At 62.3% G+C, this 11,557-nt stretch overlaps 1 protein-coding gene across 2 annotated transcripts; it reads right to left on the bottom strand.

Annotated features, from left to right (window-relative positions):
• Nucleotides 1-1,024: 1,024 nt before the first annotated feature.
• DOK4 (docking protein 4) lies at nt 1,025-7,488 on the bottom strand. Of its 2 annotated transcripts, XM_044922173.1 has the most exons (8): nt 7,175-7,488; nt 3,603-3,710; nt 3,332-3,446; nt 2,928-3,047; nt 2,646-2,835; nt 1,843-1,981; nt 1,595-1,718; nt 1,025-1,480 (listed from the first exon to the last, which is right to left on the bottom strand). In XM_044922173.1, the coding sequence occupies exons 1-8, from the start codon at nt 7,241-7,243 to the stop codon at nt 1,362-1,364; spliced, it is 984 nt and encodes a 327-aa protein (XP_044778108.1). In that variant the 5' UTR covers nt 7,244-7,488; the 3' UTR covers nt 1,025-1,361. The 2 variants fall into 2 exon arrangements, with proteins under 2 accessions (XP_044778108.1, XP_044778107.1); XM_044922172.1 differs by having other exon boundaries at nt 1,025-1,718.
• Nucleotides 7,489-11,557: the final 4,069 nt, after the last annotated feature.

Raw genomic sequence — 11,557 nt, forward strand, 5'->3', positions numbered from 1 at the left:
GAGAGCTGGTGCAGAAAGGAAGGGATATTTACTAACAGGAGTTGTCTTTTTAAAAGTTTTTATTTTTGGCAATAAAGAGCACAACATAATCTCCTTCATGCGTCATCGTGCCACTAACTTGAGCCAGCCCAGCCCTGCCTCGCTCTCCAAGGCCTTTGGCCCCAGGTTCCCATCTTCAGTCTAGCTTATTCCTCTGGGTGGTCATTCCCTGGGTCAGGTTTGGAGCCGAGCTGGCTGTGGCCCCCTCCCCGGATCCAGGGCTCTCTGGGAGGAGCCTCTGGCTGGATCCTCCTGTCACAACTTGAATAGTGGTTATTTACAACAAGGTCTGTTCCCATAACTCAGAGCCCTAAAGTATTAAAAAAAAAAAACCCACACACGCAACCCAAGGTTTGATGGGAATAGAAAGATAGCCCTTCTGCAAGGTAGTCAATAAATACCAGCACTAGAAAATCAATTGCTTTTAATTGCATTTCAGCAGGGAGCCTCAGCACCATGTGGGGAAGAGGAAATGGGAAGGGCTCGGTTTCTGAGTGCTTTTGGCTGGCCAGAGGGGGGCTCCCTCTGTTGGGACATCACCTACCCTCGGTCAGTGCGGGGGGGCGGGCAGCAGGGGTGCTCCCCACAGCAGTCCTGCCGCAGCCTGCCCTCCGGCAGGGAAGAGCTCAGGACTGGCCACCCTCTGTCTGGCTGAGGGAACCAGCACCCCTGGCCCTGGGGAATCTTCTCAGCCTATGAAGCGGGAAGGAGCCTAGGCAAAAATTACATTTTAAAACCAGATTTTCACCTGAGGTGTCAACCAGCTGTCACCTCTGCTCAAAGCTCTCAAGTGCAAGGCTGCGAAGTGGCACCGTGGAAGCTGATCCTTCCCGTGCCACATGAGGCCCAGAGGAACAGAGAAGCCACCTGCTGTCCTAGCCCCTGGGGTGCTCGGGGAGAGCCAGCAGCCCCAGGGCCAGCCTCGAGCTGTCCCCTCCTCTGGCCCCGGCAGCTCCAGCCCGTCCCTGGGAGGGCTGTCCCACAGAGGACGGGACTGCTGCCCTCACGTTCAAAAACAGCCTTGACTAGGACCTGGTCATGGGATTAAAAAATGGGTATGTGGTGGGGAGGGAGAAAATCTCATTAATATAGAATATGTCATAAGCCATATATATTAAAATCCTTAACAGTATACAGTCCCACAGGAGCTCCAGCCCTCACACATGCTCTGGTGCTGTGGCCAGCCCTGTGCCTTGGTCCAGGCTCACCCCTGGGGGCAAGGAAGGGACAGCTTGCTCCATGGCTCTGGGCTCTGGGCCGGCAGCCCCCAGCGGCTGTCCACGGTACGCCGCGGGCCGTCCTGCGGTGCACCGGCCCTGCCGTCACTGGGCTGGGGTCTTGGCCTCGCTGCTGTCTCCCTGGCTGGGCTTTGGCTTTAGCAGGATGAACCGGTTGAGGAGGTCCGTTTCGGAGCTGGCCTGGGCTGCCCCGTACCCCTCACCTGTGGACACAGAGGCAGGCTCAGGCCTCGGGCAGGTCCGAGGAGCCCTGTGCAGAAGGCCTCGTCCTCCCCAGCCCCGTGGCAGGGGAGCAGGGGGGCACGGCGGGGACTCACCGGTGTAGCTGGAGGCCTCGGCCATGTTCTGGGAGCCCGTGATGTGGTGCCAGTAGGCGCTTCGGGGCAGCATGGCGGTGGGCGTGCAGGGGTACGAGTAATGTTCTGTGCCCTGGTTCAGCAGCTGCAGGGCAGAGGCCCTCCCATCAGCTCTGGGGGCCGTGGCTTCCTCCCAGCCGTCAGCCCTACGGCCTGCCCGCCCCCTGGCTTCCCCGGCTCCCCGGACTGGCTGATGTCCAGAGCCTCACCCGCACGTTCTTCTCCATCTCCAGCAGCACGCGCTTGTGCTGCTCAGCGATGGCCAGGGTGGCACTGTGGACCCGCTGGTAAATCTGTTCCCCTTCCTGGGTCTGGAAGGTGTAGAGCCCTTCCCCAGCATCGCACATCCTAGGGATGCGAGAGGCACAGAGGGCGGCGTGGTGGGGGCCGCACCACACACTGGCCGCACCCCGGGCCCTCTGGGGAACAGGCAGGGCTGGCGGCCGGAGGGCCGTCCGCACAGCCCAGACATGCCGGGCCGTTTGTGGGTACCAGGTGGGCTCAGTGCTTGACAAGAACCCGCCCACTCGGTCTCTCTCGCCCCTCTGGTCTGCGCACCGTCAGCCTTCCTCCGTCTGAGCTTTCTCGAACCCAGTTTGCAGATGAGGAAACAGGCACGCAGGCAGTCAGTAAGCAAACCCGGGTCATACAGAGGATTCCGCAGCATGTACATCGAGGCCCACTGGCTGCGGAGTTCAAGCTATAGGTTGCCCGGTCCTCACTGTAATGCTACGAGGGGGCGTACTTTTCTGATGCCCTATTTGACAGTGAAGAAACGAAGCCCCTGCCCACAGACACAGCTGTAAGCCCCGGCACCCGCTCTGACTTGAGCCCAAGCAGCTTGACTTTGGTAAACAGCTGTGCCCTACCTGCCTGCGTGAGCCTTGACGTGTTCATCCGTAAAATGGGAATCTTACATTCCCTTCTGGTTTTCTGTGCTGATAGATAACTAAAGCTCCCAGCACCGTGCGTGACTGCGGTGGGTCAGGGCAGGGAGGCGAGAGGGTCCTACCGGCCAGCCTCGAAGGTGAAGCGCGTGGCGTCCCGGCCGTAGCGACGCAGTGAGCACAGGGGCCACGAGACGAGCTTGGCGCGGGGGTTGTGTACGTCCCAGAGGTAGATGTTCTCGTGGGTGATCTGCAGCTTGCACTCGCCGTACACATCCAGGTTGGGGCAGGGCAGCAGGAAGACGTTGAAGCGGTCTGCAGAGGGAGAGGAGCAGGCCTGGAGCCTCCCCAGGGGAGGACCCCCACCCCCACCCCCCCCGCCGCCCCTTGCCAGCGCCATGCCTCACCTGTCTGCTCACACTGCACCCCCGGGGCCAGGAGGTCCGGCTCGCCCAGACTGATGTCGTTGAGTCGCGAACCCAGACACTCCACGGACAGCGTCTTGTACCATTCCTCTGCCTCCAGCTCTAGAGAAAGGGGTAGCTCGTGCCAGCCCAGGGTCCCCCAGCAGCCCACCCCATCTGCCTCAGCTTGAAGTATTCCCACCATGCAGGGCAGGGAGGGCAAGGCCAGTGGGTTCTGCCTGCCTGTCCCACCTCATCCTGGCGACCTGCTCCCTCAAAGGCCGCCCCCTACTTTCACCCCCACTCATCATACCCAGCCAGGGCTGGTCCTGCTCTGCCTCCTCCCGACTGGACCATGACTGGCCCCGGGGAAGGCTGGACGGAAGCCCGCAGGCCCAGCTCCTCACCTGAGTCGCAGGTGAAGGTACGTGCCGAGTCGTCAGTGAATATGATGGCCACCGCCTGCCTCTTGGTCTCCTTGGGGAGCCGCGTGACACACTTGACATTGCTGATCTCGGTCACCTGGGACAGCGTCCACAAGGGACTGAGCCAGGCTGGAGAGCCACCCTCTACATCCCCCGCCCAGTTGTGCCACCCCCAGGAGGGTGCTCGCGGACCTCAGGACTCAGCAAATCATCACTGCTACAGACGGGGAGCTAGGGCCCAGGCCCCCCTAACCTTGGGGCAGCCTCGGAGGCACACTGACTTCTCATCCGGATACTTCTCCAGCCGCTGGGGCCCCTTGCTGGAGGATTTCCGGAACACCAGCCAGCACCTCCGGTAGATCTGTGGGGTGAGACAAGATGGCGGGGGGTGGGGGGTGGGGGGTCAGGCCTCCTGGGACCACTGCCGCCCACATGGCCCTGAAGTTACCCTTGCCTACCGCAGGGGGGCAGTGCTACCCAGCCTTCCCCGGAGACCCAGCCCAGGAGATAACCTGGGGATGGCAGACACCAGCAGTGACACCCCTTGGGGGACGGCCCCCTCCCCAAATTGAGAAAGCAGGCATTTCTTGCTGGCTCTGAAAGGCTGTTCCACAAAAGGTACTCTGAGTCACCAAGTACTGTGCGCTCAGCTCTCCGTTTAACAAATAGCCAACCAGCATTTATTTACTGAGTGCTTCCCATTTGTACTCCGCACTCTTCACAGTTAACCTCAGGGTCACTCTGGAGGTTGGTTTATCATCTACACTCTACAGATAGGGAACTGAGGCACCAAGAAGTTAAGTCATAGCTGATAAATGTTGGGGCCAATATTTTAAAAAGGCTGGCTCGGCCCAGAGCTGATACATGGAGCCCACTGCATAAACACGCTGTCCAGGACTCGGCCGTGTCCGCCTCAAGGGAGGGCGTTGTCCTAGGGACAGGGGCTAGACCCTTGTGTGGGCTCGCAGCCTGCACATCACCCCGGCCCTTGTTCTCAGAGCCGGCGGAGGGCTCTGGATGTGGATCATACCCGCCCCTCCCGTCCCTGGCCGCCCTCTCTTCATTCTCTGACACCCTGGACTGTAGGGGGCCAGGATTAGTTCCCTGTTCCAGTTGGGAAGCCAGAGGCTCTCAGGTAAAGGGGCAGTGCCAAGAACCTGGGGTCACCCCAGAGCATGGGGCCTTCCCAGGCACGGCTCCCTCCTGTCCAACCCCGCCAATGACCCTGTGCCTAAGACCGCCTACATTCTCTGCAGCTTCATGCACTCCTCCCAACAGAGGAGCCAGGGGCAAACCGGCTTGGCAAAGCCCCTGAGGGGCGGCCTAGCCACCGACCCAGGCTGCTGACTTTTCCTTCCCGGCCCCCTCGATCCCACGCTCTCTTCCAGCCCAGAGTCTGGCCGGGATGCACCCACTCTGTCAGCGAGCACTCCAGAAGCCTGGCACAGCCCATTCCCAAGGAATCTCCGGTTCACCCTCTCACTGGCAACCGTAGGGAGGCGGAGGGGAGCCCGAGGGGAGCCAGAGCAGAGCGGAGCAAGCAAGGTGGCCAGAGCCCCAAGCCCGCGGCCCCTCCACGGCCCACTCTGCCATGCGGCCACCAGGTCCCCATGCCAGGAAACCACTCAGAACCATTAATGGTTCCTATCTGGGGCTCTAGGAGGCATGTCTGCCCCAGTCTGCATGGCCCTGGCGCCACCCCTGGCCTGGCCGCCTAAACCACAGCAGCCCCAGGTCTCCACTGGGCAGCTCCTCTAGGCCAGACTGTTTTCCTCTCAGAATCTGCCCTCCCGTCCTGGTAACCTTGCCAGCACAGCTCTGCTGAACGAGTGAAGGACCATACGAAGAGCCCGTGAATGAACGCATGGACCAGTGAATGAACCTACCAGCTCGGGCTCCGTGCAGCCTGCAGCGTGGGGGCAGAGGCCCAGGGGCCTGAGCACCCTGGTTGCCTGGTTACAGACAGATACACACACACACACACACACACACACAGCCCTGGGGAGCCACTGTGCTCAAGAGCCCTCTTTCCCCACTTCTCATGGTCTTTGATCAGCACTTCCGAACTCTGCCATAGCTCTGCCAGACGAAGGCCCCGGCGGGGAGAAGGGTCTGCCCCCCTCTCTTTCCGCCCCTCCCACCTCACCTTTGTGAGCCGAGACAAGAAGGGCTGCCCTGGGACAAGAATGGCCGGGTGACTGAGCCCCTCACATCAGACCTGCAGGGGGAAGCTGAATCCCCCAGGCAGAGGGAGACCCAAATTGAGTCTGGCCACAGCCCACACCCCGGCTCCCAGCCCCTCGCTGTGCCCACCTGCAGGCCACTTGGTTCCCAGGTCTCCTCCTGGAACAGGTCCGATACTGAGCCCAAGTGGCGGCCTCAAGGGGCTTGCCTTTCTGGTAAGCTCTGCCCAGTACAGGGCCTTGGCCCAAATAGCCCCTGGCAACCGGCTAGACCCCGGCCCACAAGAACGAGGAGCCATACTAGAAGCTGGGCCCCTACTCCCTTGGGCCCCCACCTCAGCTTCAGCTTTTCTCCTTGTTCTGTGTGCCAGGTGGGCTCCCCTCTCCCCCCGCCCCCGCTCAGCACAACAGCAAGGCGGCTGATGCCCACCAGGGCCCCGTCTCCCGGGCTGGAACCCAGGTTGGGATACAAATTCAAATCCAGCCAAGCCTCCCGACGGGCCCACAGCTCAGCCACTGCACTCGGCCTGGACAGCACACACCCCACAGGGGCCGCAGGGCCACAGACGGGGAGGAGGGGCAAGAACCACCCTTCTCTAAGGCCAGCCCGGTTCAGTCTGGTATCCGGGCAGGGAAGCCCTATGAGAGCTCTACTCCTCCCCCACCCCACTCAGGCTGAGCCAGGAAGCCTTGAGCACTCCGATCCCACCCCACCGCCATCAGGGCAATGGGGGAGGGGAGGGAGAGAGAGACAGGGAAGGGGGGGCGGGAAACACAGACTTCGGCCAACTCCGTTGGGAGGGTTACCTTCCTACTGGGGAGGGTGCGGCTACCAAGACCCCTCATTGGAGGTGGGGGAGGGTGGGCAGGGGAAGAGAGGCAGCTCTTGGACAACCTCACCAAGATCGCTAAGTTGGTCCCCGGAGCCCCTGCTCAGGCCCTGCGGGGGCGGGCGGAAGAGGTGTGTCTGAGGCCTCATCCCCACAGACCCGCTGAGCCCCCAGCCCTGGGCCAAGCACCCCGCGAGCAAGGAGCCTCCGCCAACAACTTGGGAGGCAAGCAGCCTGTCCCAGAGCCACCGGCCATCCTGCCCTAAGTTCCCATTCATAAGCCACATGAATACCAGCTTCTGCACCCTCCGCGCTCTCCCACCACTGCCCTGCCCCGCCCCGCCGACGACCGCTCTCCTCTCCCAACACTTCTCTAACAGTGAGAGCAATAACCAAAAGAAATACCGAAGGAGCCGCACACAGAAAGCCACGGACGGCTGGGGGAGACGACGGACGTAAAGGAGGCCAGGCGAGGGGAGGGGAGACACGGGGCGGCGAGGCCGGGAGGCGGTGGGGGGGCCGGGGGAGGCCGGTCTCCGCTCCGACGCGGCCCCGCAGCCGCCGGCCGGGCCACAACTTCAACAATGGCAGGGGAGCCGCCTGCCCATCGGCGGCCACCGCTGGCCCAGCCACTGGGACGCCGGCCACGGCCGCCTGCGGGGGGGGGGGGGGGAGCGCAGGCGGCACACGCCGGGCAGCCGCCGGCCACAAGCCTCGAGACCACGAGTGCGCGACGCCGGCCCCGCGGGCATCCGCACCCCGGCTCCCCCCACCCCGGGCTCCCAGCCGGCAACCCCCCCCCCCCCCGGGGCCTCCCCCCCCCCCCCCCTCTTCATCTTCACGTAGCCTTGCTTGACGATGTCGTTGAAATTGGTCGCCATGGTCTCCCCCCCCTGCCCAGCCGGGGCGCCAGGCCAGGCGCGGGGAGGGCTGCCCAGGTGGCCTGGGTTTCTGGATCCTCCTATCACCTGTTCCAGATCTCCCTCGGCGGGGCCGCGCCGGCCGCTCCTCACCTCGCCCGCCTCAGCATTGTTCTAGCCGCTCCTCTGCCCGGCGCCGGCTGGAAAGAAGAATGACAGCGAGATTAGACAGTGACATCTTTCTCTTCCCCTGGCTGTCTCGCTCTTTTTTTCCTTCCTCTTCCCACACTGCTCCCTCCCTCCTCCCGCCCTCCTTCCTTCCCTTCCCTCCCCACCCCGGGACGGCAGAACCATTCAGGAAAACCGAGGTGGAGGCCGCAGCGAGGAAAATGGTCCAGCCCAGTCCCCTCCCTCACGGCTGGGGCTGGCAGTTAACCCCTTCCTGGGAGGACTGGCGCTGGCTCCCACTATGGAGCTGGGGACAGAGGGAGGTGGCCCGGGAGCTGCGGTCCCGTGTCCCCTGTCCCGTTACAACTCTGAAGCAGACTTAGGGTGACCGGCCCAGGGCCAGGCCCCCTCCCATGCCCAGGAACCTCACGGGAGAGCCTTCCAAGAGAGGGGAGGCGGGGGTTCCCAGGAGATGGCACAGAGTCTGGGGTCTGAGTGAACCCCCCCCCCCCCCCCCGGGTCCGGGGTTCGTTCAGGATAATTTGCCTTGTCAATCTCAGTAGACCCCTCTGCCCCACCCCATTCTATACCTGGTTCTCTCCAGCCCACTCAGGCCCTCCTCCCGGCCCCTGAACTCTTCAGCAGCTCCTCTGGGTGCTGCTTCCTGGGTGGGAGGGCAGAGTCCGGTGGGGCGGGGCGGGGCGGGGCGGGCCCTCAGATAAGCCTGAGGAATGTGCTGGGCCGGCTGGAGGTGGCCACTGTGGAGGCAGTCACCTCGGCCTGGCACTGTGCTAGGAAAACCGGCTGGTCTGCAGGGCCGCGGGCGCTGCAGTGCCCCACGTCCTGAGTATGGACGGGAGTTAATTAGAGAGAGAACCAGCAGTCACCTGGGCCTGGGGTTGAGGACACAGCTAGAGACCCATGAGGAGCACCAAGGGGGATGCCAGCAGGGCCGCTCAGAAGCGGGCAGATAAACACATAGCTGAGACACAGACTAGGGGAGGCGGGGGTGTCTTAGCAATGATGCGGTCCAACATACCCATTCTACAGATGGGGAAAAGAAAGTTGCCCAGAAAGGAGAAGCAGCAGGGCTGAGGTCACACAGCAAGTCTAGGGCGCAGCCAACGATGAATGAGAAGTCTCAGACCGGGTGATGGAGGCAGGCCCAGGGGGGTGGGAATGTCCTGCGGATACCTCCGGCTGCCTACCAGCACTGAAGCCTTCTCTGCCCCCCAAGCGCAGCAACACGGCCCCCCGTGTCTCCAGGATTGCTAGGTGGGAACTAGGCACCATTTCTGGGGCCGGCGTGCTGCTGCATCTGCCAGCAACATGGCATTAATTCTCTCCCGAAGGACTGTCTGCTGAGTCCCTAACAAGGAACAGATGGGCCTACCCCAGTGGGCACACACAAACAAGGGGAGGGGCGGAGAGGGTAATGCTCCCCTAGCCCACCTGCACCTGAGAGCCTCTTTAGCACACCCTCAGCTGCCTCCCTGCCCACTCACTCCCGCTAGCCCAGCCCCCTGGGGTCCAAGGCCCTCCCAGATGGGACACCTCGGGGCTCTGCTTTCCGCCTGTAAAGTCTGGTCTAGGCTCCCCTCCCCAGCACTGGCCCCAAGCAGCCCTGCCACACCTGGGCTCTGGCTGGCAGAGACTGGAAAGTCGGCGAGGACCCCCCTCCGTAAAATTCCCCTCCAAGATGACAGCAGGCTGGCCACTGGCCACAAAGCCTCTGGGTTCACTCAAGGCAATCTGGGATGTGGCACAGCCAGGAATGTGAATCTAGCGGCCTGGCGGCTCTGGGTACCCACTTCACTTCTCTGTGCCTCAGTTTCCCCATCTACTTTAAAAGAGGAAATAAATCCATGGGCATCTGTCTGCCCACTTGGGACCCAGAGCTTCTGCCTTGAAAACTAAGGCTACTTTTATTTTAAAGGCTGTGAAACCACCATAACCAAGCCTTCCACCTGCCCAGTGCAGGCCCCTTGTCACGGCTCCACCGACCGGCTACCTTCCCAAGCGACTGTGATGCCAAGCTCTCAGCACACTGCCTGTCCGCCTGTGCGCAGGCCCACGCCCCAGGCCCTAGAGTCAGCCCCGCAGAAATAAACCAGCGGAAGAGCAAGCTGACACGGGAAGCCTGGGTAGCAAAGGGCTTGGCGGCTCACCTGGCCACACTCAGTCCTTAATGGAGTTTGCAAGACCAAGGCCCAGCCTGGGAGCCACAGGGGTACAGCAAAGGGGAGTAAGGGAGGGAGGGGGAAAGGCCAACAGGTGGACCCACAAATCTGACGGGCAGCGGGATCAGGCGTGGGGGGTACCCAGCACGAACACATCCCCTGAGGGACTGCACTGCGTGGAGCTGGAGAGGGAGGACCCGGCGGGGAGTGTGGCTCCGTGGTGCTCGGAAGGCCAGGAACAGGGCTGAGGCCACTTTCCCCATCACTGCTGAGCTCCCACCTGCTCGGCCTCTCACGAGGCCGCGGGCGGGAAGAATGCCCCACTCCTTCAGGGCCTGAGGTCTCGGGCCTGGGAGCTCAGCTCCGAATACCCCGAAAAGCTAAGCAGAGTGCCCAGCAGGGCCCCCCATTTCCCCCTCCGAGCTCGGCGTCAACATGGCCGCTCAACCAGACACAGGACCCACCCTGAGCCGGGCCACTAAGGGCTCCTGTCCAGAGAGGGCCCTTTCCCCAGCTCTCCCCAGGAAGGGCAGGGGTCCTGCGGGGCAAGAGCACGGAGACTCCCCGGTGCCCAGCAGAGCAGCGGGGACAAGGCCCATGCCCAACTGCCCCCTAGGGCAGAAGCACGCCCTCCCTGCACCTTGATTCTGCCTGGGGGCTTTGGCTCTGGGACAGACGCTACTTGCTGCTGTGGGCAAAGCAATGGCTGAGCAGGAGCAGCTGCCTGCCTGGCTGGGCCCCCCCCACCCCAGGACAGACAGGATCCTATCAGGGCTTCAGGGACAGCCCTACCTGCACCCGCTGTCATCTCGCCATCTCACCCCCGGCAAAGATCCTATCGGCAGGATTCTCTCCGGCACCAGGGACATTTCCCATCACCTCTCCTGGGGCCCTCTCCCCCCCAGCGTGATGCTTATCAGGGGCCAGGACGGGATTCCCCCATCCTACCCTCTGCCTCCACCCCTGCAAACCCCCTCACGGGGAACCACCGCCCCTAACACGGCAGGTCTCATCCCAGGTGGGTGGCAAAGACAGATCTGGACAGAGAGGAACAGAGGGAGGAGGGAACATCTGCACAGCCACGGTGTCCTGGGCCCTTAAGTCAGGAAAGTGATGCTATGCTGGCGCACAACGCCACCCTGCTCTCTCCTGGTCCCTCGCCCAACGCTCTGGGCTCATCTCCCCCTGCAATGTATGCATGGGCGCCTTCTATCCGTTCCTCAACATGCCTAAATCCTTCCCACGCAGGACCCCTGCACTTGCTGTTCCACGCCTACAACACTGTTCGCTCAGACGGTCCAAGGTTCATTCTACCGCCTCATTCAGGTCTCAGCTCAAACGTCACCTCCTCTGAGAAGCCTTCCCTGACCACCCTGGCCAAAGAAGCCTGCCAGTCAGTCTCCATCCAGCCTCACTGTCTTCCATCACACACATCACTATAGGGTTGTCTTCTTCCTTCGCTGCTCGGCCACTCTCTGTCTCCTAGAACACTCTAGAACATCAGTGCCTTGTCTGTCTAGTTATATATAGCTCCATCCCAGTGCACAGACTGGTGCCTAGTGCAGAGTAGGTGCTCAATAATTGGGGACTGAAAGCATAATTGTCTCCAGGATTTGTCCTCCTCCTCCTCCCTCCCACCGCCACTCATATCCACCTGGCAGGACCCAGCTCAACTTCCAGAGGCCTGGAAGCAGCGACGGGCTCCCACTTCCCCGGGTCCCAGGGCTTTCACAGGGCTGACCGTCATGGCCAGCAAACTGTTGTTCCTGGAGAACCAGCTGGGCCCCAGACCCAGTTGAGTTCAAAGCTGCCTCGGGGGAGAGAGTACTGCTGACGCTGCGTCCAGGCCTGGCCAGGCTGCCTCGACCTTGGTCAGAGTTGTAGGGTGTCCTGCCCGGTAAGGAGGATTGAAAAGTAGGCAGCACCCAAGCACACAGAGGTCAGCAACGGGGTGGGAGGGGGCACAGCTCCTGACAACCCATCCTGC

Source organism: Neomonachus schauinslandi, chromosome 16 (genome assembly GCF_002201575.2).
Source record: "Neomonachus schauinslandi chromosome 16, ASM220157v2, whole genome shotgun sequence".
Lineage (NCBI taxonomy): Eukaryota > Metazoa > Chordata > Mammalia > Carnivora > Phocidae > Neomonachus > Neomonachus schauinslandi.

What these genes read in the sequence shown, in the direction of transcription:
- DOK4 (XM_044922172.1), bottom strand. Translation starts at nt 7,243, where the DNA reads ATGGCGACCAATTTCAACGACATCGTCAAGCAAGGCTACGTGAAGATG. An exon ending in GCCTCCGAGGCTGCCCCAAG is followed by an intron (nt 3,447 to 3,602) that starts GTTAGGGGGGCC and finishes ACGCTGTCCCAG; the next exon opens with GTGACCGAGATCAGCAATGT. An exon ending in GGTGCAGTGTGAGCAGACAG is followed by an intron (nt 2,836 to 2,927) that starts GTGAGGCATGGC and finishes CTCCCTCTGCAG; the next exon opens with ACCGCTTCAACGTCTTCCTG.